The sequence below is a fragment of the Sphaerodactylus townsendi genome, linkage group LG04, assembly GCF_021028975.2.
Source record: "Sphaerodactylus townsendi isolate TG3544 linkage group LG04, MPM_Stown_v2.3, whole genome shotgun sequence".
NCBI classification, from domain to species: domain Eukaryota; kingdom Metazoa; phylum Chordata; class Lepidosauria; order Squamata; family Sphaerodactylidae; genus Sphaerodactylus; species Sphaerodactylus townsendi.
Window position 1 is genome coordinate 33,055,171 of NC_059428.1, and position 26,380 is coordinate 33,081,550.

At 43.6% G+C, this 26,380-nt stretch overlaps 1 protein-coding gene across 10 annotated transcripts in view; it reads left to right on the forward strand.

Moving 5' to 3' along the window:
• The window catches only part of FRY (FRY microtubule binding protein), a 267,714-nt gene extending 243,252 nt beyond the window's left edge, over positions 1 to 24,462 (forward strand). For 7 of the 10 annotated variants that reach the window (XM_048492649.1, XM_048492650.1, XM_048492640.1 and 4 more), the window contains 7 exons: positions 213 to 362; positions 1,356 to 1,454; positions 1,975 to 2,058; positions 16,940 to 16,957; positions 19,021 to 19,131; positions 20,628 to 20,830; positions 23,036 to 24,462. In XM_048492649.1, the coding sequence (XP_048348606.1) occupies positions 213 to 362; positions 1,356 to 1,454; positions 1,975 to 2,058; positions 16,940 to 16,957; positions 19,021 to 19,131; positions 20,628 to 20,830; positions 23,036 to 23,294 (924 nt within the window). In that variant the 3' untranslated portion in view covers positions 23,295 to 24,462. The remainder of the gene's footprint in view (positions 1 to 212; positions 363 to 1,355; positions 1,455 to 1,974; positions 2,059 to 16,939; positions 16,958 to 19,020; positions 19,132 to 20,627; positions 20,831 to 23,035) is intronic. The other 3 variants (XM_048492644.1, XM_048492643.1, XM_048492648.1) reach the window with 1 other exon arrangement.
• The last annotated feature ends 1,918 nt before the right edge of the window (positions 24,463 to 26,380 follow it).

The window sequence follows — 26,380 nt, forward strand, 5'->3', positions numbered from 1 at the left end:
AAGACCAGAAAAACAACCTTCCCACCAGCAAAATAAATAGCCGAACAGCTTACAGGAACTTAATAGTTTGAAGTTAATGATTCTTAAGCAAACATTCACATCCCCATAGGGTGATTTTTCTCCCCCTTGTTCGTTCTTTGTTCAGCAAGAACACAAGTAGATCTAAAAAATCAGGTGTTAATGTTGTGACTTTGTATAACTTTGCTTTACAGAATATTCAGAAAAGATTCTGCTTTCTAACTTGCGATGCTGCCAGCTACCTGGGTGACAACCTGCGAGGAATAGGCTCAAAGTTTGTGAGTTCATCACAGATGCTGACTTCTTGTTCCGAATGCCCCACTCTTTTTGTAGATGCTGAAACTGTGAGTATATTTTCATGACCGTCACATTTTGAAAAGTGTTTTGCAAGGAATGGGGTGAAGGTTTAGAGGTTGATGGGACTTTTTCTTCTGAGCCCCTAGTCTTCCAAGGAATGGTTTTTCTCATTACAAATAGGAAATGTATCAATGCACAGGGATCTATGTTCTTCACATATTTTCAGAAAAGCCACTTCGTTCAACCTTCTGAGACTTTCAGCTTAATTTTTAAAAGACAGTTTCTGTGTGTGTGCGTGCGTGTGCGCCCGCGCGCTCACATGCACCATATTTGTATTTATTTTATTTATTTCTGTATATTTATTTCCCACCCATCACCAGAGTCCCTGGGTGGGGTACAATAATAAAAGTGTAATGAAAAAGGCAATTATAAATTTTATATACAATTATAAATATAATATATACAATTATAATACAATTATAAACATTATCAAAAAACTGGGAGAGAGCTGCTACAGGTCCCCAAAATCAAAAAGGAAGTATAGTGGGGGTGGGGGTGGCACCACCCAGAAGAGATCAGCCAGGAGTAGAGGGTGGGCTTAGCCAGGCACCTAAACTCCTGCAGAGTTGACATCTGGCAGACCTCCAGGGCAAGAGCGTTCCAAAGTGTCAGGGCCACAGCACAGAAGGCCCTCCAGATGGTCCCCACCCCTGAATCTTGGAAGGCGATGGGTCCACCAATAAGCTGTCACTCTGAATGGTTTCATGGACCAGTTAGAGCCTGACATCAAGTTAGCAGAGTGTGACAGAATACAAGGAGCAAGCTTGTGCATGTAAGAAGAGCCCTGCCTGGTCCAACCAGTCGTTAACCTAGTTTAACATGCTATCCCACCCAATGACCCCATGACCATCAACAATCATGAGACTACCTCTTGCAAGATTGTCCCCATTGATTTTTGGCATGTAGAGACAAAACTGCAGTTACAATGACCTCTGAAAAAACTAATATTCACCGATGTGCTTTTGTTTCAATGTTTTTAGCTTCTCTCTTGCGGACTTCTTGAGAAATTAAAATTCAGTGTCCTAGAACTACAAGAATATTTGGACACTTATAACAACAGGAAAGAAGCAACACTCTCTGTAAGCCCCATTACTTTGCTTTATTTTGTTAGATAATGAGAAGTTTTAACAAAGTATTTTTTTTAAAATCTCAAATCTATGCAAGTATACCAATAATGGGTTGGATTCAGACTCAAACTGCAATTTACACAGATTGCCCCTTCCCACTTCAGACCCTCCTCATGTTGTCAGTCTGGGACCCCTGTATCGCAAGAGCAATATTTTTAAGAGATCAGTGGACTGCAGTGGAGGGGAGTAGGCAGAAAAGTTCTGTTCTGCTGTGTGTTGATCTAGATCATATTTATGTGAACAAAATGAATTATAGTGATTAACTTTAAATACTTACAATTCTCTTGTGAATCTATTTCCTTCATAAGTCAGAATTAAAAATACCCAAATCCATTTCTCAAGCTAAATGTCTCAAAAGTATGGTCACAAAATGTAAAGGGTTTGCTGGCTATTGAAGCACTTGGGTGATCAGCAGGGATATAACTGTGTTGGTAATGGAATTTTCTTTTCTTTTTTTTCCCTCCCCAAACAGTGGCTTGCAAACTGCAAGGCAACATTTGCTGGGGGTTCAAGAGATGGTGTCATTACCTGTCAGCCAGGAGACTCAGAAGAAAAGGTAATAAGGAATTACATATATTGTCTTCTGTGATTAGCTACAGTTCTGCCACAAATACTTTAGTCTGTCTTTTCACATCACAGAACATGATCCTAATAATGAAGCACTACATTTTCTTCTTTTTATTGTAGCCTGTCCAATTGAGCATGCTCAGAAGCTTCCTTTATTTCTTCACTTTTGTCCCAAATTACTAGTTCATTGTTGTATCTTCAGTGCAGACCCTCATGCAGGTGCAGACTGGCTGAGTAGAACTGACCAGAAGGTTTCTAAAAACTTTTGAGTGCTTGGAGCACTCTCCCTTTTCCCATCTAGCATTGAGAGTGAACTGATTTCCCACCCAAATGGTCATGTGAAAGAAGGCAGGAGAACTCACCTCCCTCAGGTGCTCTGTGGTTTCTGGGCTGTATGGCCGTGTTCTAGCAGCATTCTCTCCTGACGTTTCGCCTGCATCTGTGGCTGGCATCTGTGGCTGGCAGCCTTTGACAATACATTCACCTCCCTCAGTTCTCTCTTTGCTGAGAGAAGAGTGCTTTCACTAAGTGCTTTCAATTTACCTCAGAATTTTTTCTTCCTTCACGATGCCGTTATTCAAGAAATGTTGCATATTTATCCCAACCTAGATGACTGGTTGTTTGTAGTCCCTTCTTATTAAACATTGGAGCATGTGGGCTCCCAAACATTAGCTAACCTGGTTTTGTTAATTAACATGAAAAATCCCATTTAGAATCTGCATTGAATATAGAGTTTATCAGGGCAATTTTAGATTTCATTTCACAAAAGGCTTGTTTACCATATCCACAATTCAAAGTCATTCAGCCTTTACAAACTGACTTTTCTAATAACAGATTTCAAAAGGCCATCATCATCTTAAAAACTCCTGCCAGTTATGGCCACTGTTACCTCTGTAATTCCACATGCTAGATTGAACATAAGATGTTTACAAAATTGTTCCCTTCAGAAATTTGGACTAAACACATGTTCTCAGTGTTATATTCTCTCAATACCCAGAGCAGTTCTTAGATTGCTCCACTGGTGGGTATCCTCAGACAATTTCTTGAAAAGTGTTCTTCTGGGTACCTTTCCTCATGACCTCTCAGTTTGCTTCTCTAGCTGGTTGGGGACTTCCTGCAACTCCCTGCAAGCTTCGGGTCATTGGTCAGGTAGTCAATTTATCATGCATGTAAACTTTTTGGAAATCCAAGTGGTATGTTCTTGCATCTCTTTCAGTCACTGTTACAGGACACCCCAGTTCATCACTACAGACAGTACAGTTGCCACATATCCTATCAACAAATAAGGGGGTATGGGATTTAGGTCCCTCTAGCCAAGACCTCTTGATTAAGATGTTCTTGCACTTTCATTGCAAGCTTCTACCAAACTTGCTCTCGCTGTCTCAGGGCCTTTCCCCACTTTTTCCTCGGCCGCAGTCGCTGCGCGCAATTCCCAGCGTGCGGCATCCCCACGACCCCGCGCTCTGCACGGGGTCATCGAAAGGCGCCCTTTGCAAGAGCGCCCATGGGATGCTACTCAGCGCTGTGGGGAAAAAGCTAACGAAAGCCCCGGCAGCGTCGTCGAGAGCACGCTATTAGTGCTGTCGCCGCCCCTCTCGTGGGGAGTGCCAAGGGACCCCGCGCTACTCTCCTCAAGTAGCGCGGGGCTTAAGGTAAGTGGGGAAAGGCCCTCAGCCCCCTCTTCTTCCTTTGTAGCTCCAAGGTATACCTAGAAGCCAATTTGGAACAAGGGCAGAGAGGGCGCCAAGGTGCAAACTTATCAATGGCCTTGGAGAGTTAGTTTTGCCAGTCCTCTATTAGCTCATCCAACTTGCTGCTGGGAGGCATCTGATCCTGCAGAGCATTTTGGAAACACACAGGATCCATCAATCTCTGCAAGTGCTTGAAAACTTCTAGAAGCCTTCTAGTCAGTTCTCTGTGGTGGGCTTGTGCCGATCCAGTCCCCATGCATGCCTGCTTAGAAGATATTTGATGTACAACAGGTACAAGTTGGTGCAACTTTGTTGTCTTTTTTCATGGTAAGGAAAAGGAACACCACTATGTCCCTTTTCCTTTACCATTCTCAATATCTTCTCTATAGAATGCCTTGAAGTTTTAAAGAGAGACAGGCATGCACTTGATAGATTACATAACAGCATTAATGCAGAAAGCCAGTGGCTGCTCCAACTGCTATGCCTTGTATATGCTCTGTTTCCATTGTACAACAAGAGACTTGTGCATTCAGGTTGCAGATATAAGGGACAGACTTTCCCAGAAAACAGGTGATTTACAATACAATCATATGCAGTGTTATTCCAACTGTAGTCAATTGAGTTTAGTGTTCAAAAATATACTGTTAAATATGATGAATAGATTACATGTGGTGCCCCTTCTACCCCTTTAAAAACTGTTCAAAGATCAGTTGCAAATCTCCTTCCATAAAGTGTAGTTTGGCCCTATGTGCACTTAGAAGTAAATCTTGGAGAATTTATTGTTAGAATTAATTTCTATCTTGTCTGATGAGTGTGGTCCATGCTGCTTTGTGGTGAAGGAAATGTACTCTGCACCTGCTCAACGGCATATTTATCCAATTTCACTTCATATACTCCAGTATATTCTGAGTCTGGGCACAAAGTAATTGATATTAGTGCACTTTTACTTCTTCCATGATGTTGCAAATCCAGTACAGATTAATATGGTTGCAACAAGGACATAGGTAAGGGGGGGTGTCTTGGATTCAAATCCCCCCCATTACATGTCCGAAGCGCCCCCCCCCCCCGGTTTGTGGTTTTAAAAAATATTTTAAGTGTTTTTTTGTTTTTTTTAAGCTAGCACCAAAAGCTAGGGGCGTAATTTTTAAGCTAGCAGCACCAAAAATTCAGGGATGTTTTGGGAGACTCTCCTGATGATACTACTGAGGTTTGCTGAGGTTTGGTAAGGGGTCCAAAGTTATGGACTCCCAAAGGGGGTGCCCCCATCCCCCACTGTTTCCAATGGGAGTTAATAGGAGATGGTGGCTACACATGTGAGGGTCCATAACTTTGGACCCCCTGCACCAAACTAACCTAGATTGGTATCATCAGAATGTTAGGTTTTGTAGAAGTTTGGTTTTAGGGGGACCAAGAGTTATGAACTCCCCAAAGAGGGAATTAGCCCCATCCTCCATTGACTTTCCAATAGGGAGCCCTAATAGAAGATGGGGGCTACACCTTGGAGAGTCCATAACTTTGGACCCCCTGAACCAAACTTAACCAAACCTGGGTGGTACCATCAGGAGAGTCTCTTACTGATACCACTCAGGTTTTGTGAAGTTTGGTCCAGGGGGTCCAAAGTTATGGACTCTCAAATGGCGTGCCCCATCCCCCATTGTTTCGAATGGGAGCTATAAAAGATGGGGACTACACCTTTGAGGGTCCATAACTTTGGACCCCCTGAACCAAACTTCACCAAACCTGGGTGGTATCATTAGGAGAGTCTCCTAAAGATACCCTGAAAGTTTGGTGCTGCTATCTTAACAATTATTTGAAATGGCCCGGCACTAATGCTGAGAAAAATAAAAAATAAGAGCCATCAATAATTGAGAAAAAAGACAGCTTATTTTCAAGGTCTATAAACACACACGTGCAGCATGATGCAGTATCTATATGCAGACTGACCTTTTTTTCTCTCCCTGCAACATGTTTTAAGGGTTGGGATTGTTTTAATTTTGATTTCTATTTTTGCCATTTTCTATTTTAGTTTCATTCTTCCTTCTCTAACTTGGCAGTATTTATCTCTTGTCCATTTATTACCCCTCCTAATTTGGGTTTGCACTCTTAAAAGTCCTTGTATGTTTTATTTTGCTTGTTCATATTTGCTTCCTCACTTCGCCTGTTTTCTTTTGTTGCACTGGATCTCCTCCTTTCTGATTATGTCTATAAGTGTAAAAGAGAAATAAGAGAAAGTTTGCAGTATCTGATTTTAGGTCTTTCGAGCCTTACCTTTTATTCTGCATTTCTGGCTTTATTGTCTCTGTGTGATGATGTCAAACCTGCATTTAGCAAGATTGCTTGCTATTGTATTTCCTGCTTTCATGCAAGTGCAACGTACTGGAGAGACATTGTTTTAGGAAGTACTAAAGCTTTTATAATGCATTAAAAATAGTGTCTATTGCAGTGTTTCAAGTGGTGGTTTAGATTATTATTATTATTATTATTATTATTATTATTATTATTATTATTATTATTATTATTATTATTATTTATAAGCCGCCCTCCCCCGGAGGGCTCAGGGCGGCGAACAGCAGACAATAGAGCACAATAAAATCAATAGTATCAAACTATAAAATCATTAGGAACAGCTCTATATATTAAAACCCAACCCCATTAAAAGCAGCGTTCTAACACATCAAATATATCGATAGAAGCGTCTCTCTAATCCAATCCCTGAAGAGAGGAAAAAGGGAAGAGGCGGTAGGTCCACAGATGTTATAGAGAAAAGCGGGGAGGGGGGGCCATCAGCGGCCGGACCCCTCAAAGGCCCGGGGGAACAGCTCTGTCTTGCAGGCCCTGCGCAAATCATTTAGATCCCGCAGGGCCCGCGTAGCTGGAGACAGAGCGTTCCACCAGGCAGGGGCCAGAGCTGTAAAAGCTCTGGCCTGAGTGGAGGCCAGCCGCGTCATTGAGGGACCAGGGATCACCAGTAGGTTGGCCTCTGCTGAACGCAGAGGCCGAGTTGGGACATATGGGGCAAGACGGTCCTGCAGGTACGGAGGTCCCAGGCCGCGCAAGGCCTTAAAGGTCAATACCAACACCTTGAAAATGATTCGGAATTCAACCGGGAGCCAGTGCAGGCGGCACAACACAGGTAAAACATGGTCTCTGGCGGCACCCCCTGTGAGCAAACGGGCCGCTGCATTCTGGACCAGTTTTAGTTTCCGAATCAGACGCAAGGGAAGGGATGATCATATTCATGGTTATTTAGCTATACAGTTCAATACATATCTCATTCTTCTATAAGTGGCTTACCGAGCGACCTTAGCCCTCTGTCTCTCAGCCGAACCCATGTCATGGACTTGTGAGGATAAAGTGGGGAGGGGAGAATGATATGAAAAGCCAATTCAAAGCATACCTACAACACAAATGGTTAGTGTGTTTGCCTTGACAGTGCCAATTCTCTGTCTGGAGACTGGGTTCGTTCACTTCCAAAGAGGTGATTGGTCCTGTTAAATGTGATGTTGTAATCACATCTTTTTTATAGATAGGCACCTCACCAAGAGAATGTGCACAGAACACTGTTGCTGAGTTTATGGCTTCCTTAAACTGAGCGTTTATGGCTTACTTAAAGCATCATCCAAAAGCTAGATTTCATATCAGTTAGCAAGTAAGGTCTGGTTTACCCATGCAGCACATGGGGTAGTAAATTGCCCATAACCAGACTGCAAATGGCCGTAATGCCATTTTTGAATGTTCCCCAGCTAAAAATATTTCCTCATAGCTTAAAAAAGAAGGGATCAGGAAGAGCCCATTAAGAAAGAGAGGTTTGCTGTGCTTGACTGCTGCTGTCTGCAGATAATTCATTTTGCACAGCAAGATCTGAAACAGCACAGTCCAGTCTACCCTCTCTTTTCATCACATAGGTGTATCTGGCCTGGGTGGACTATTAAGTAAAGGAAGACACCTGTAAGAAGGAAAAGGTTCACAAGATGACTGAACTGGCAGAAGGCCTTAACATGAAGATACTGCGTTTATTTTGTGTTGGCAGGTGTCACTGCCAGTTCATTAATAGATAATTGTGCCAGCCTGGAGTACCTTGGACTCTCCTTGTCAACACTGCCCTTGTTGGACTCTCCTTGTCTCCACTGCCAGCTACAACAGATCAGAGTTACTGTAAAGTCATTCTAATGACCACATACCCCTGGCCTAAGATGGACCTTTCCTACCTTTCCCTTTGTCAAATGGCCAAAGTGTTTTATTTCATAGGTAATCAAGCAAATATTCTAAAGCTATGTTTATTTCAGCCTGTTTCCAGAAGACATTTTGGCCAATTAAATGACTAAATGCAAAGGCTCATTTCTTTATATTTGTACCGTCAGTTGAATTTTACATTCAAACGATACCTTGGGGCATGCAAATATGCTGAGATGTAAGCTCAAAATGTAAATCAGCTTCGACATCCAGTGGCTAGGATAGTTCTACATTAGACACTAATGTGTCTCCTCCTTTTGTATTTGATTTAATATATACTAGCACAGTGCCTGATTGAATCAGTTGCATGACCATATAAAGCTTTATGTACAACCACTGAGTTAATGAAACCCCTATGCAAATAACATTGCTGACTTAAAATGAAATATCTCAAAAAGAATTAGACTGTACTCATTTTGGTGTTTTCATCTTTTTACATGGGCTATTGAAAGGCTGTATGCCGTAGTAGTTAGAGCAGCAGACTAAGATCACTGTGTTGCCATGGTGCCACTGGCGTTCCTGCCTAGGGACATGGGGTACCCCTTGTCCCCGGGCGCATCGATTGAGGTCACGTGGGGGGCGCCAAAACATCCTCCTACACAGAGAGGGATTGAGCAAGCTCTAGAAAGCAGGCACTGAAGCAGCTGACTGCTCCCAGTGCCTGTCATAGCCCCGCCCACTCTGGCCATGAGTGGCCTGGGAGGTGTCCCAGTGGGCGGGGGAGAAGTCCCACTAGGCTCCCAGAGCTGAGACTGGGGAGCTCACTTCCCTCCCCTCCCTCCTAACCCAGCATGCCTTATTAGCCTTAAATTAAGTGTGGCATTACTCAGAAGCCTTCTCCCGGCAGCCAGGCCCACGTAGCGAGTCCTGAGGAAAAGGCAAGCTGAGCAGGGAGCCCAGAAGCAGCAACAGAACTAGAAAGATGATGCTGGCGTTTGCTTGAGTAAACCACTTCAGATGGGGGGGTGACTTGTGAGAGGAGATGTACATGCTTAAAAGTTAATTCCCACTTTCACTTTGGCTTGGAGCTGTTTCTCAGGAGGCTAGCCAGCCTACCACCTCCACAGGAGTTGGTGTGAGGACACTTCATTAAGGAAAGAAATGGTGGGGAGAGAATACCATGCCTGTTTTAACAGGGTGGGAGGTGATTTGTGAGAGATGATGCTGATGTTTGTTTAGTAAAACCTTAACCTTCAGATGGGGGGGGTGACTTGTGAGAGATTTACATGCTTAAAAGTTAATTCCCACTTTCACTGGCTTGTAACTGTTTCTCAGGCCAACAGCCACCACCTCCTACAGGAGTTGGTTATTGAGGACCTAATTAGGAAGGAAAGTGGTGGGGAGAGGAGGCGTGCCTGTTTTGCTGGGGTAGGAGGAGGGGTGATTTGTGAGAGATGATGCTGATGTTTGTTTTGGTAAACCTTCCAGATGGGGGGTGACTTGTAGAGAGATTTACATGCTTTAAAGTTAATTCCCCCTTGCACTGTAGAGCTGTTTCTCAGGCTGGCAGCCTACCTCCACAGAGTTGGTGTGAGGAACCACAGTTAGGAGAGTGGTGGGAAACCATGCCTGTTTGCTAAGGGGTGGGAGGTGATTTGTGAGGAGATGATGCTGATGTTTGCTTGAAGTAGCCTTCAGATGGGGGTGACTTGTGAGAGATTTTGTGCCAAAGTTAATTCCCACTTTCACTGGCTTGGAGCTGTTTCTCAGGCTAGCAGCCTACCTCACAGAAGTTGGTGTGAGGGACTACAATTAGGAGAAGTGAGAAGTGGGGGAGAGAGAGCCATGCCTGTTTGCTGGGGTGGGAGGGTGATTTGTGAGAGATGATACTTTGATGTTTGTTTTGGTAAACACTTCAGATGGGGGGGTGACTTGTGAGAGATTTACATGCTTAAAGTTGAATTCCCCTTACACTGGCTTAGGAGCTGTTTCTCAGACTGGCAGCCTACCTCCCACAGGGTTGGTGTGAGGACACACAGTTAGAGAAAGTGGTGGGGAGGGGAGCCGTAGTATGTTTTGCTAGGGGTAGGAGGTGATTTGTGAGAGATGATGCTGATGTTTTGCAGGTAAACCTTCAGATGGGGGGGGTGACTTGTGAGAGATGTACATGCTTAAAGGTTAATTCCCACTTGCACTGGCTGGAGCTGTTTCTCAGGCCTAGCAGCCTACCTCCACAGGAGTTGGTGTGAGGACACAATTAGGAAAGTGTGGTGGGGAGGAGGGAGCCATGTATGTTTTGCTGGGGGGTGGGAGGTGATTTGTGAGAGATGATGCTGATGTTTGTTTGGTAAACCATTCAGATGGGGTGACTTGTGGGGAATGTACATGCTTAAAAGTTAATTCCACTGCACAGCTTAAGAACTGTTTCTCAGGCTAGCAGCCACTACCTCACAGGAGTTGGTGTAGGAGACACAATTAGGAAAGTGGTGGGAGAGAGGCGTGCCTGTGTTGCTGAGGTAGGAGGTGATTTGTGAGAGATGATGCTGATGTTTGTTTGGTAAACCTTCAGATGGAGGGTGACTTGTGAGAGATTTACATGCTTAAAGTTAATTCCCCCCTTGCACTGGCTTGGAGCTGGTTTCTCAGGCTAGCCTACCACCTCACAGGGTTGAATTGTGAGGACACAGTTAGGAGAAAGTGGTGGGAGAGCCATGTATGTTTTGCTAGGGGTAGGAGGTGATTTGAGAGATGATGCTGATGTTTGTTTGGTAAAACCTTCAGATGGGGGGGGGGGTGACTTGTGAGAGATGTACATGCTTAAAAGAAGTTAATTCCCACTTGCACTGTGGAGCTGTTTCTCTCAGGCCTAGCAGCCTACCTCACAGGGTTGGTGTGAGGACACAGTGGAAAGTGTGGTTGAGAGAGAGCCACGTATGTTTTGCTAGGGGTAGGAGGTGATTTGTGAGATGGGGGGTGACTTGTGAGAGATGTACATGCTTAAAAGTTAATTCCCTTGCACTTTGTGGAGCTGTTTCTCAGGCTAGCATTACCACCTCACAGGGTTGTGAGGGACACACAGTGCCATGTGGTGGGGAGAGAGCCGTTACCTGTTTTGCTGAGAGGGTAGGAGAATTTGTGAAGATGATACTGATGTTTGCTTGGTAACCTTCCAGATGGGGGGGGGTGACTTGTAGAGATTTACATGTTTAAAAGTTAATTCCCCTTGCACTGGCTTGGAGCTGTTTCTCAGACTGGCAGCCTACCTCTCACAGGAGGAGTTGGTGTGAGGACACAGTTAGAGAGAAGTGGTGGGAGAGAGCCATGCACCTATTTTGCTGAGGGGTAGGAGGTGATTTGTGAGATGATGCTGATGTTTAGCAGTGAAACCTTCAGATGGGGGGGTGACTTGTGAGATTTACTGTGCTTAAAGTTAATTCCCACTTTCCGCTGGCTTAAGACTGTTTCTCAGGCTGTAGCCACACCTCCACAGGGTTGGTGTGAGGGACACAATTAGAGAAGTGGTGGGAGAAACGTTGCCTGTTTGCTGGGGGTGGGAGGTGGTTGTGAGGATGATGCTGATGTTTGTTTGAGTAAACCTTCAGTTGGGGGTGACATTGAGATTTACATGCTTAAGAAGTTGAATTCCCACACTTTTCACTGGCTTGGAGCTGTTTCTCAGGCTAGCAGCGAAAGCCTACCTCACGGTTGGTGTGAGGGACACAATTAGGAAAGTGGTGGGGAGAGCCGTGCCTGTTTGCTGGGGTGGGAGGTGATTTGTGGTGGAGTGCTGATGTTTGTTTGGTAAAGCCTTGTGAGATGGGGGTGACTTGTGAGAGATTTACATGCCAAAGTTAATTCCCACTCACTGGCTTGGAGCTGTTCTCTCCAGTTGCCAACCTACCTCACAGGAGTTGGTGTGGGGACTTACGAGATTAGAGGAAGTGGTGGGGAGAGAGCTGGCCATGCCGTCTGTTTTGCTGGGGGGTAGGAGGTGATTTGAGAGATGATGCTGATGTTTGTTTGAGTAGGAAACCTTCAGATGGGGGGGTGACTTGTGAGAGAGATTTACATGCTTAAAAGTTAATTCCCCCTTGCACTGGCTTGGAGCTGTTTCTCAGGCTAGCAGCCTACCTCCACAGGAGTTAGTGTGAGGGACACAATTAGGAAAGTAGGTGGGGGAGAGGGAGCCATGTATGTTTTGCACTGGGGGAATTTAGGGGGTGATTTGTGAGAGATGATGCTGATGTTTGTTTGGTAAACCTTCAGATGGGGGGGGTGACTTGTGAGAGATGTACATGCTTAAAAGTTAATTCCCCTTGCACTGGCTTGGAGCTGTTTCTCAGGCTAGCAGCCTACCTCACTAAGGAGTTGGTGTGAGGGACACAATTAGGAAAGAGTGGTGGGGAGAGGAGCCGTGCCTGTTTTGCTGGGAAGAGTGGGAGGCGATTTGTACGAGAGATGATGCTGATGTTTGTTTGAGTAAACCTTCAGATGGGGTGACTTGTAGAGATTTACATGCTTAAAGGGTTCAATTCCCACTTGCACTGGCTTGGAGCTGTTTCTCAGGCTGTAGCAGCCTACCTCACAGGAGTTGGTGTGAGGAGACACAATTAGGAAAGTGGTGGGGAGAGAGGCGTTGCCTGTTTTGCTTTAGGGTAGGAGGTGATTTGAGAGATGATACTGATGTTTGCTTGGTAAGAAACCTTCAGATGGGGGAGTGACTTGTGAGAGATTTACATGCTTAAAAGTTAATTCCCACTTGCACTGGCTTGGAGCCGTTTCTCAGACTAGCAACCTACCTCACAGAGGTTGGTGTGAGGGACCTGGTGGGGAAAGTGGTGGGGGGAGAGGGGAGCCATGCCTGTTTTGCTGGGGGGGGTAGGAGGTGATTTGTGAGAGAGAGATGATGCTGATGTTTGTTTGGTAAACCTTCAGATGGGGGGTGACTTGTGAGAGATTTACATGCTTAAAAGTTAATTCCCCTGCACTGGCTTGGAAGACTGTTCTCAGGCTAGCAGCCTACCTCTCACAGGAGTTGGTGTGAGGGACACAGTTAGGAAAGTGGTGGGAGGGAGCCATGTATGTTTTGCTAGGGTAGGAGGTGATTTGTGAGAGATGATGCGATGTTTGTTTTGACACAACTTCAGATGGGGGGTGACTTGTGAGAGATGTACATGCTTAAAGTTAATTCCCTTGCATAACTTGGAGCTGTTTCTACTCAGGCTAGCAACCTACCTCTGGGGTTGGTGTGAGGGACACAATTAGGAAAGTGGTGGGGAGAGAATACCATTTACCTGTTTTGCTGGGGGGTGGGAGGCCGATTTGTGAGAGATGATGCTGATGTTTGTTTGGTAAAATAACCTTCAGATGGGGTGACTTGTGAGAGATTTACATGCTTAAAGTTAATTCCACTTGCACTTAGCTTGGAGCTGTTTCTCAAAGACTGTAGCCTACCTCCACAAGAGGTTGGTGTGAGGACACAGTTAGGAGAGGAAAGTGGTAGGGAGAATAGGTGCCATGTATGTTTTGCTGGGGGTAGGAGGTGATTTGCTTGAGAGATGATCTGCTGATGTTTGTTTAGTGCAAACCTTCAGATGGGGGGGTGACTTGTGAGAGATGTACATGCTTAAAAGTTAATTCCCACTTGCACTGGCTTGGAGCTGTTTCTCAGGCTAGCTTAGCCTACCTCACAGGGTTGGTGTGAGGACACAATTAGGAAAGTGGTGGGGAGGGAGCCATGTATGTTTTGCTGGGGGTAGGAGGTGATTTGTGAGAGATGATGCTGATGTTTGTTTGGTAAACCTTCAGATGGGGGGGTGACTTGTGAGAGATGTACATGCTTAAAAGTTAATTCCCCTTGCACTGGCTTGGAGCTGTTTCTCAGGCTAGCAGCCTACCTCACAGGGTTGGTGTGAGGACACAATTAGGAAAGTGGTGGGGAGAAGAGCATTTTATAGTGCCTGTTTTGCTTTCACAGGGGTAGGAGGTGATTTGTGAGATGATGATGCTGATGTTTGTTTTGAAGTAAAACCTTCAGATGGGGGGTGACTTGCAAGAGATTTACATGCTTAAAAGTTAATTCCCCCTTCACTGAAACTCCAGAAGCTCTTTCTGAGGCCTAACAACCTACCTCTACTGTGGGGTTAGGGTGTGAGGACACAATTAGGGAAAGAGAGTTGGTGGGGAGAAAGCCATGTATGTTTTGCTGGTAGTGGGAGGTGTTTTGTGAGCTGGTGCAAAAAAATCATTGTTTGGTCGTTGTGGGGGAGGGTGGTCGTCCATACCTGGGGTGGGGGGGCACCAAACTCAGATTTTGTCCCCGGGCTCCAGTTTGCCTAGATTCGCCCCTGAATGGTGCCTTACCTAGTGACCTTGGCCCTCTAGCAGTCTCTCAGTCTAATCTTGTCAATTTTGTCTTCTGAGCCCCGTGGCGCAGAGTGGTAAGCTGCAGTACTGCAGTCAAAGCTCTGCTTACAGTCTGAGTTCGATCCCGATGGAGGATGGTCTCAGATAGCTGGCTCAAGTTTGACTCAGCTTTCCATACTTCTGGGGTTGGTAAAATGAGTACTCAGCTTGCTGGGGGTAAGGTGTAGACAACTGGGAAAGGCGATGGCAAACCACCTTGTAAACATTGTTTGCCTAGTAAACATTGTGATGTGACATCATCCCATGAGTCAGTGATGACCCAGTGCTTTCACAGGGGACTGACCACCTTTACCCTTTGAAACCAGCAAGAACTTTCAGTATTGAATTGAAATGTACCCTGATGATTCAATCTTGTTGGAACATTTTCAGGCATTCATTATCAGTTCTTCAGCCCAACTTTTATTTGGTAGCGGAAAGCACATTTTAATTTTAAATATGTATTTATCTTAATGCATTTCATGCACCCTGCTTTTTATCCACTGTTAAAGCATAGGGAGGAGGCAGCTATTTTATGCATTTATTTACAGTCTGCTTTCCCACTGGGACTGAAGGCAGATACATAATTAATAATAAATACATAATAACTAATAAATTTTTATGCTTTTATCGTAATTGTTTTATACTGTTGTTGCCGCCCTGAGTCCTTCGGGGGGAGTGGGGGTAAAAGTCCAATAAATAAGCAAACATACAAACATACATAATAAATTGCAATAAGACTGGATTGCAAAGTTAGAAAATAATGCAGTAAAACAGTACAAAACTAGGAAATGCAAAAACTGGATTACAGAAATTAGAAAACAATACAGTAAAACCCAAAATGCATGTTATAAACCAGTGATGGCAAACCTATGGCACGGGTGCCAGAGGTGGCACTCAGAGCCCTCTCTGTGGGCACGCACGCACAGAGTTTGTCATGTGGGGGTGGAATCGTGCCCCCCCACACACACACACACATCTAGGCTGGCCTAGGCCGCTGAACTTGATGTGCGTGCACCACAGTGAGCAGGGACACTGGTGGGCCTCGTGCCTGTGCTCCAGGGGGCTGCTGCCCAGGTGGCGGGGGGGGGGGGGGGGGGGGGGGGCAGAGAGGCTGGCAAAAGATATGCTAGAGAGAGCGCCATGAGCGGCGGCATGTGCGGACTTACTAGAGAGCTGCATGCAGAGCTGGCCCCTAGATTGAGGGTTAAAGTACAGCAGATTGGCACTTTGGGATAAATAAGTGGGTTTTGGGTTGCAATTTGGGCACTCGGTCTTGAAAAGGTTCGCCATCACTGCTATAAACAGTGCCACAAACAGCCCATATCCCTTTGTAAAAGGTTTTCCTTAACAATTCTGTTCCATTTAAATGCCCTTTTCAACAGCTACTGACTCTTCCATGTGGCCATCTGTATGTTATATTGTTCTCACATTCTTCCTGGGTATTCCCTGAGGACTTTCTATCAGACATGTCTTGTGAGTTCCGTGTACTTGTGAGTTCAATATTCAGGCATGCTTTGGCCCAATTTAGATTGGGATCGCGGCATGTGAGGAGAGGAAGTCTATTCCCTCCCTCCCTCCCTCCCTCTGGGGAGCTGCTATGCGATCAGATGGAGAAACTTACATGTATTGAGGGCTGCACAGTACCCTTGTATACCTAAATTGTAGTGGTTAAGAGCAGGTTCTCTCTGATCTGGAGAACCGGGTTTCATTCCCTGCTCTGCCATTTGAGCTGTGGAGACTTTATCTGGTGAACCAGATAAGCATGTGCACTCCAACACATGCCAGCTGGGTGACCTTGGACTAGTCACAGTTCTTCGGAGCTTTCTCAGCCCCAGCACCCTCACAGGGTGTTTGTTGGGGAGGGAGGGAGGGAAAGGAGATTGTCAGCCCTTTTGAGTCTCCTTACAGAAGAGAAAGGTGGGATATAAATCCAACTCTTCTTCTTCTTCTTGATCTAGTGTGAGTGATTCCAGAACAGAAATCAAGTTATGAGTCCTACCCTTCTCTGATGGCCTTGCATCAACAATATGGTCCTGTTAGGGAGTGGTCCTCAGACACAGTACTGAACAGCTGAGTTCCCAGATGACCTTCCCAGCAGGGATCCGTCTGGCAAGGAAGAGGGACTCTCTCTTCTGCAGCTTCTGAATTACTACCAATTGCTGTGCAAAAACACCCCAGGCATGGAATCCAAGTGGAATGTAGCATGTGCCCCTTCTCATAGTGCTATTTTTCTTTAAACTAATTATCCTATAAAAATAGATTCCATTTTAAGGTTTTTCAACAGAATGTTGATAAAATGCAAGACCTTCCTATTTTTAGAATAACCCAGGCAAGCTTTCAGAAGCAGCTGCACTCAGAGTGTAGACGGTTGAAGAGACTGTTTTAGAACGATGATTATTCAGATATTTTTTGTGTTAAGTTTCTGGTGCCGTGCATGTTGAGCAGTTGATACATTCTGAATCACTTAGCAAGCTGAGACAAGCCTAATGCTTATACTGCTGACAGACTAGTAAAAGTGGCTGTGCTTTTCCAATTGCATGCATTACACTGACACTATACTTTCTTTCCTTTCCTTTTTCCTGTGCCATGCTTGCTGCGTAGCAAATGGAATCTCTTGCAGTAAGTTAAACAAAGTTCTTTCATTTTCTTTGTCCATTAAAATATGGACTACTAAACCACACAGGTTCACTGTTTTAACTCTCAGCATGTTTCCCCTTTACTTCTTTTCTTTTTTTCCCCCTCCCTCATTGATTCAATCTATGATTATGGATAATCAATGTTTGAATTAAATTTTATTTCATTGCTCCCTCTGGAGCTTCAACGGATAGTACATTCGTCCTCATCACATGCAGTTTAGGTTTGTGATTTCAATTTATTTGTGGGTGAAACAGACTCTTAAATAAACAAACTTCACACTTGCCTAACTTGGGGAAATGATTGGAGCTAAAGTAAGTGTCATTTTATGCCTGCAGGGAAAAAACGAATTAAATCAAGGTTTAATATATTTCAATTATGCTAAATTGGGTAGTTTCATCATATCAGTGTACCGTGAAGAAATTGACTCCACGTTGGAGGGTACCAACAGTGGGAACAGTCCATTCCTTCTTATATGGGAAGGAATTCCCTTTTGATTCAGGGGAACCATTTTTCATAATTTCCTGTTCACTGGCAACCCTCAGCCAGACATTCATGTGCTGCAGCAAACCACCTGTTATGTAAGAAGTCCATCCACACTTCCCATAGGTCAATTTAATCAGCTCACTCTTTCCCAACTCTAGGAAGTCATGCAGAACGCCACTCAAAATTGGGTCTACCTCAGTTTACACCAGAAGTTTCCAGCCTTTTTGAGCCTGAAAACACTTTTGGCATTCTGAGACAGGTGGTGGGCGCAACCAGAAAATGGTTGTCACAGGAGACCAAGCCAACAAGAAAATGCCAGAAAGTGAGGTCATGCATAACTCTAAGGCCGTTTCCGCACAGGCAAAAAAAGCTGGTAAAACAATAAAAACAGCATGATGGGTGGAGACTTCGCACAGCCGCCACTGCAGAAACAACGCTGCAGCGATGCAGCAGCCCCACAATGGTTTATTCAAAAATTGCTAAACTAGTGAGTCTTTTCAACAACGGCGTTCTACAGCTGGCATTGTGCAAAGCACCTGCCAGGAATCGGTGCTACAGAGTCCGCCTCCACAATGGCAGCCCACATTGGCCAATCCTGGCGCCAAATGCTAGTGACATCTACCCTGGGGGAAAAAAGAACGCCATTTGCAAAGTGAAGCCATGCGAAGCGCCACGGTTCAGCTGATGCGCTACCTTTCAGTGGAGTGGCCGGCCATGCAAACATTCCATTGCTGCGGCATTGCCAAAAACACCAACGGCACAACGCTGTAATTGACTGTGCAGAAATGGCATTTCAGTAATTCTTCAATATTTCAGGTAGAAGTTCTGCTTAACAGGATGCCTTTTTAATACACACACACAAACCTACTTAGTGTATTTCTGTTTGAAGAAAGAACTTGTGAAAAATCTGATGCTCTTATGTTAGTTTGCTCATATATACACATATACAGCATAAAACATACACATACGCAAGATCTGGTGCAGCAATGCCTTTCCTCTCTTATATTTTACCTGGTGGGAGTATTTTGAGAATGAAGTTTCAGAACCTCAGGATTGGTTCCCCAAGATTTTGCCCAAGTGGAAATGCGGGGGCAGGGAGGGGACAATAAGTTTGACTTTGTTCAGGCAGTTACAGCTGTCTTTTTCATTGCATTTCCACTTGCATGTGAGCTCTAACACAAGCAAAAAAAATTGTACTAACTAGATCAATCCCATGTCACCATTTGACTGTAAAGTAGTACCGGTATCCATCACATTTGAACTATGCAAAGATAAAATTCTAGGTGACAGATAAAAAAAGATGGAATCCTGCAAGAGGGCAAAGGCTAATCTTTCTGTCGAGCTCAAATTAGAAAACCAGCAAAGTGACATGGAAGGTTGCTGTAGAATCACCCTGTAAATCACAAGCTTGCCATTTTGCCCTTCAATTTACAGGGTGATTTGTCTTATTTCAGCATTATTTTGTAAAGTCCTTCTCCATAGCACTTGATTGTTTATTTCTAAGAAATAAAGTCCTGTCTGTTGTTTTAATAACTTCCACTTCTGTCATTCATTTTTTTTAGCAATTGGAACTGTGCCAGAGATTATACAAACTGCACTTCCAGTTGCTGTTGCTTTTTCAGTCGTACTGTAAACTCATCGGACAAGTGCACGAAGTTAGTACAGTGCCAGAGGTATGTTGCAAAAACCAAGCCTTTTGCTGCAAAGGTTGCTGTGCCTTCTTGTGTTGTGTTTCTTTTTCTTACAATTTAAGATTACAAATTTAATACCATTTAAGACTATTCAGAACACGTCTTTGGTTTGAAGAAAATGTTGAAATTTAAGAAAGGAGAAAATGGAGTAGCTGCACCAGTTACAACGTGATAAAATATATTATATTATTCAAGTAAAATTTCCTGTGCCTTTCACCAACAGGCTTCTTCAGGGTAATCTGTTATATATTAGATGAAGATACATTACTGAGTTCTCATAAATAGCAATAGATATATTCTTCTCACAGTCCTTTTCCCCCTTGTTTGTAGTTATTTCTTCCTGTCTGATGCCAAGGCTTTTAAATAAGCAAACTGTAGTATGCAATTTGGATTGTTCCTACTAGGTAAATTATGCTTGAGAATGGAAGTTTCCCTTTTGGCTGTAAATATTTGAGTAATTTCTTTTAAACTATATTAATCGACTGAATGGTAAACTGTTTGTTATATGTTTGAGATGGCAACTGTCATATCTCAAAAGATAGTTTTTATCTTTTACAATTCATATAGAGGTTATCCTGATATCTAAATAATTAATTTTCTTGTTTGTCTACATGAAGGTCAAATTTAATATTTCCATCCTGTGCATCTATCTAGCCAGTCATGAAATTCTAACAAATGCCTGTGGTCCCCTTTGCTCCTTTGAGTGTTATCATAGTAGTAAGGGTGCAGTCATATATGCTATATATAGAGAGAGGGCATAAACTAGCACAAGTAAATGCTTAACGTTTTATTGTACAGTGCCAAAAAATCCTGGAGCTTTTTGAAGACTGAGATCTTGACAGAAAACTTTGTGAGATCTTGGTTTGCTATATTGGGTTGAACCTCTCACAACACTGAGGCGTCGTCCTCAGTGTCATAGTGGGGTTAGGGTTTAGGGGTCTTTCCTAGACATTGGGTACCAACTAGAGTACCTATTGATAGTGAGAGGGCATTAAATCCTAAAGCTCCATGAAGCGCAATTTGAGATGAGAGCCTCAGGTTGCTTGTGGAAACAATTGGTCTAGAGTGTGAGGGCTGGGGCTACCAAGGAAGATAGTGAGATTTCCTTATCTTACTGGGTCCCCCTCTATTGGGAAAGTTAAATACGAAGTGATGTGGATGAATTTATTATGGAGTGTCCATTTATCGGTGAGAATGATAAACAGAAACCTTCAACCTGAAAAAAGTTATTTGTCCTCTACCATGCTTATGGACATTTTTAAAGCAGTCGAATGATTTCTAGTGTAAATGGCAAAACTTCTCATTCTTGTGTGTGTGACATTCACTATGATGTGTATCCTCACAGAACGCCAACAACTTCTTTTCTGACTGTGGGGTGGTATATGTCTAGTCATTTTCAGTGGCAATAAGAAAAAGGTGGTGGGTGGAAGAAATAGTGCCTTGTGGAGTATCATTCTTCTTTCCCCCCTCCTCAACAGTTACTGAATATGTCTCGAGAGCTGAGCGAATTAAAGAAGAATCTTAAAGAAGCAAGTGCTGCCATTGCGAACGATCCGCTGATTATAGAGTGTGGTACCTCTGGACCCCTGTTCACTTCTACAGAAGTAGCGATACAGTCCATGCTGGAGTGTCTGAAAAATAATGAGCTTGAAAAAGCTCTGTACCAAATAAGGGAATGCAGGTAATGCTTGACTAGGCACTGTATACAGCATTTTGCATTTCTGTTTACTAATCTAAGGAGTTGTAGCTGCAATACTACACCTGTACACTGGTGTAGTGGTTACTGAACTCCAGTGATGGCTTCACAGTAGAAGGTCTAGCACAGTGATTGCGAACCTATGGCACGGGTGCCAGAGGGGCACTCAGAGCCCTCTCTGTGGGCACGTGCGCACAGAGTTTGTCGTGTGCGGGGGAATCGCCCCCCTCACACACACACACATCTAGGCTGGCCTGGGCCACTGAACTTAATGTGTGTGCACCACAGCGAGCAGGGAGGCTGGTAGGCCTTGTGCCTGTGCTCCAGGGGGCTGCTGCCCGGGGGGGAGGGGGGGGCCAGAGGCGGCAAAGATGCTAGAGACGCGCAGAGCGGCGCATGTGGGACTTGCTGGAGGCTACAGCAGGCTGGCCCCTGCTTGAGGGGGTTATTCAGGTTAAATTGCCGCGTTGGCACTTTGGGGAAAATAAGTGGGTTGCAATTTGGGCACTCGGTCTCGAAAAGGTTCGCCATCACTGGTCTAGCACATTAAATTCAGAGATGCCTCCTGCATCCCCAGGAACACTTCCATTTATTATAGCAACACTATGTCCAGGTTCAGCAAAAATGTGTTTACCAGAGTTATGAGACACAAACTAACCACCTCTATTTGTGCATGCCAAATTGCAGTCCTGTAATCTGCATTCATGTTTCTTGGACCTGCATGTCAGAAGTTTCCCGATATATTGAGTTGGAGCCAACAGTGAGTGGAAGGGAAATAGCCATGCATTCTGTTCCACAAGCTCTTGTTCAATGTTATGATAATGCATTTTCTGTCACAGCTCTCATCCTTCCACTTGTGCAAGAGGCTGTGCAAGCAGAAAATCACGATTGGAGTTAGTTTGGCTTTTTATGCTGTAGCTCATAGTTTATAAAATAGTCTGCTAGTAGGAGAGTTTGCACATGTGAGAAGATACCTTTTGGGCCCAATCCGTCATGCCTGTGAGTGATTGACTTGTTTTGATTGGAAGCGCAGGCTACCTATGAGGAGGTTTACCATAGACTGTTTCGCATGTGGGTAGCTTGATTGAGCCAACTCCTCCTATAGTTATAAGAATGTAAGAAAGAGCCTGCTGGATCAGACCAGAGTCCATCTAGTCCAGCACTCTGCTACTCGCAGTGGCCCACCAGGTACCTTTGGGAGCTCACATGCAGGATGTGAAAGCAATGGCCTTCTGCGGCTGTTGCTCCCGATCACCTGGTCTGCTAAGGCATTTGCAATCTCAGATCAAGGAGGATCAAGATTGGTAGCCATAGATCGACTTCTCCTCCATAAATCTGTCCAAGCCCCTTTTAAAGCTAAAGTTACCTTTTAAAGTTACAGTGGATAATTGAAACAAACCTCCGTCCTCCTTCCTGACCTTTCAAGCATGCAGTGATTTGAGCTGCTCCCTCTCATTGGTTTTTGTCAGCTGGCTTTTCCAGCAGTGGGCAACAGTGATGACAGTTTTGCCTTAGCCTGAGTGACAGAGGTTAAAAAGCTTTAATCGTGACGTAGAGAAGAGGTTGTGAAGTCCCATTACAAGATGCCGCCGCTCCTTTCTAGAATTGCCACTTCTGTGAATATTAGTGAATGCCCTTCTAACCATGCCAAAATGGGGAGGGTTTGTATCCATGGTGACTCCCACCCACATATAAGCACAGTTGTAAAGGAGGAAACCGTTCCCTGTTATTTCAAGTAAATGCACACCAAATTACATGGCCAAAAGGCAACTACAAGGATATTTTTTCTGGTTGCATGGTATTTGTATGCATTTTGCCAGAAATGATCTCTTTATGCATGTACCTGCAAGGGACAGGGAGATTTTTTAAAAGCCTATTATTTGCATAGGATATTGGGTATAGTAGTTAAGAGTGATGGAACTCTAGAGGACCAGATTTGTTTCCTCAGTCTTCCCCATGAAGCCTTCTTGGTGACTTGGGAGCATTTCCATTTCTCTTAGAACTCTTTCAATCCATGTAGAGGATGGAATTGGCAAACTACATCCATATGTCTGTTGCCTTGACAACCCTATGGGTCGCCCTCAGTCAGCTGTGTCTAGACGGCACACACACATAAGCACACATTTTCTTTGTCTAACATCCTGCTCGTTAAAATAACAGTGGCTTGCTTGAATTTTTGTTTTGCTGCAGGAATTTGTGGCCCAATGACATCTTTGGAAGCAGAACTGATGATGAGGTCCAAACCCTACTGAACATCTACTTCCGACATCAAACACTTGGGCAGTCTGGCACTTATGCATTGGTAGGCTCTAACCAAAGCCTGTCCGAAATCTGTACAAAACTGATGGAACTGAACATAGAGATCCGGGACATGATCCGCAGGGCTCAAAGCTACCGAGTTATCAATACTTTTCTTCCAGACTCCAGTGTTTCTGGTACAAGTCTCTGACAAAAGCCCTGTGCCCCCTTTCTTATTCAAGTTGGAATTGCTTCCATGCTGGGGTAAGGTGGTTCAGTACCTTCTCAGCCTTAGAAAGACTTGGTCAAGTTGTAGTCAGTCTTGTTTCCTTTACACCATATTCCAAGAAGAGTTGGGCAGAGTTTTCACCGTGTTGCAATACTGTAAGGACAAAGGTAGCATAGAATCCTTTGTGTCGTGCTGCACCAACAAAATGCATTTCACTGGGCAACTGCAATTCACTACTGAATACGCGACTTCCATACATACCAAAGACTACTACACTGAACAAGACTTCCTTTCTGGAATATTAATTTTAGGTTGGCAAAAGTGCAATCTTTCCTTAACGTGAGGATTTTTGTGTTGTTTTTTTAAATCTTGTACATTTTTTTTTCTTTTGACCAAGTTACAAAAAGGCAGAATGAAGCTAGCGACAGGACCCCGCAAGACTTGTCGATTCGAAAGCTGAGAGCCTGCGTGTATGAAAGAGGATGTAAAGAGCTACAGCTATATGTATACTGTAATTTAAATATGGTTACTGTATCTTTCAAAGGAAAAAAAACTCCAAGCTGCTATGAAGTACATTTCCTGATGTTGCTAGGCTACTGTCTTGGAAGGTACTAGATCCTGTTGAAAGAGGTCTATTATTAAGACCCAAGTACCTTATGAATGGACTAGGAAGATTTTTTTAAAAAGATTTTGGCTGCTTTTTACTAGAGGGTTGCTTTTACGAATATATTTATATTAATTAAAGAGGATTGGTCTGGCTTAAATTGCCATTTTGTAGGAAAGCATCACATTGCTGATTTAAATTTTTTTGACTTGCCCCGCATGCATATTTTTATTTAATATACATCTGGATTTCAACAGTAAAGCATTGCATAAAGCTCAAGTTCACTTCCCATTTCTTAAGGTATTTTCTTTGTAATGTATGTTTTCCTTGCATTTTCCCCTTACACTTATTCTGTCAAGTGTTAAATGGGTGCATGTATCTCCTCTGCACATCTGAAACACTTTTTTCAGGCATTGTCGGTGTCACTTAATCTTTCTGTAAATACACTTAAAAGGTTTTTGTGAAGTATCTTTTTGGTTGATATTTTGATCAGAACAGGATTATCTAACTAAATATAAAGATGATTATAATATATATACATACATATATACAAAAATGACTGTGTCTGGAATTAGTCTGTGCCGTAAGCTGTACAGTCAGTTCTTCTGGGGCATTAACTGAATGTATACACTCATTGCACACCAGTACAATACCATGTAACTGAACAGGTGATGCACACATACCTAGTTCGAGAAAAGCTCCCCAAACGTTTCATATAAACCTACCTTCATTTGCCTTAGTACAGCTAGGAATCAGTCTCTGCTTGGCAGCATGCAGAAGATACCAAGCTCAATCTCTGGATTTCCATTTAAAAGAATTGGGCTGTGATATGAAAGAGTCCAGCCTGAAACCCGAGAAAAACCCTAGCTGCCAGTCAGAATAGACTATTCTACTTTTATGACCATTTATCAGATTCAGTATGAAGCAGTTTGTATTCGTAGGAATATTCCTGAACTGAGAAATTCTGTGTGTGGTTTTTCCTCTCTGATCTACCAACTTTTGAGTTCAAAGTTTGCTGAGGTCCTTTGACACAGGCTATGTTCAAAGCTTTTCCAAAGTCCAGCTATAAAGGTGTCCACCAGGTAATCCTAGTCCACATGCTTGATGTTCTCAAAGGTTTCTGTGGCAGGGCCTCCCTCTGTAGCTGTGCACAAATTCTTCTGTAGGTGTTATTCATCTGTATATTTAATTTTGTATTCAATAATGCTTTCTTCCCAATTACCTGGAATGGATGTTGGGCTCACTAACCTATAATTTTCTAAATATGAAAAAAGTATCACTTTTGAATAAGTAACAAGCAGCCTTCCAGTCATGGAAAGAAGTTTGTCTGAGCCTGATCATCTACTACATTCTAAGTGGGGCATGGTAAAAATTTGACCTTGCAGGCAGTACATAGTTATATTTTATATATAATACGTGACTCAGCACACATACCTAATAACTGTAAAGCCTTTGATATCAAGCTATAATGTAGTATCAGAAGAGAAGAAGAGTTTGGATTTATATCCCCCCTTTCTCTCCTGTAGGAAACTCAAAGGTGCTTTTAATCTCCTTGCCCTTCCCTCCTCACAACAAACACTCTGTGAGGTAGGTGGGGCTGAGAGAGCTCCGAAAAGCTGTGACTAGCCCAAGGTCACCAAGCTGGCATGTGTGGGAGTGCACAGGCTAATCTGAATTCCCCAGATAAGCCTCCACTGCTCAATCGGCAGAGCGGGGAATCAAACCTGGTTCCTCCAGATTAGAGTACACTTGCTCTTAATCACTATGGCACTGCTATTCCTGATAGCTAGTACATGGAAGTTCTTTTACTATTTAAAAACTTATTTTTTTCCATCTGCTGATATTGTTATTTACTTTTATGTGGAGCACTGGGTACTAGATGGTAGCTTCATTGCACTTACATGGTAATTACATTTCACCTATATGTACAATTTGTTCAGCCCTTGCTCTCTACAGTTTGTATATTCTTCAAGTTACTGAAGAGATGTAACTCTACTACACAATTTCATACTGGCCAAGAACTGCCATGTCTTCATTTGGACTGGCATAGAGTTTTATACTTTTAGATTAAGGCATAAAAAGAAGGAATTCCTCAACTACAGAGTCCTTTGATCATCTTTTAGGATCTAGGTTGTAGTTGGACCTGGAACAATATGCTTGTTACCACATCACCTCTCTTTTGATAGAACTACCTCTTTCCAGAGCACATTCATTTCCTATTCAATTACCAGTAGTTTATTTTAATAAAAAGTAATAATACATAGCTCATGTTATATAGGATATTTACTACCAGTCTATGGTGATAAGTTGCCTCTATGCCGTGGTGGCAAACCTTTGGCACTCCAGATGTTATGAACTATAATTCCCATCAGCCCCTGCTGGCCATGCTGGCAGGGGCTGATGGGAACTGTAGTCCATAACATCTGGAGTGCCAAAGGTTCACCACCACTGCAAGAGCAGGCAG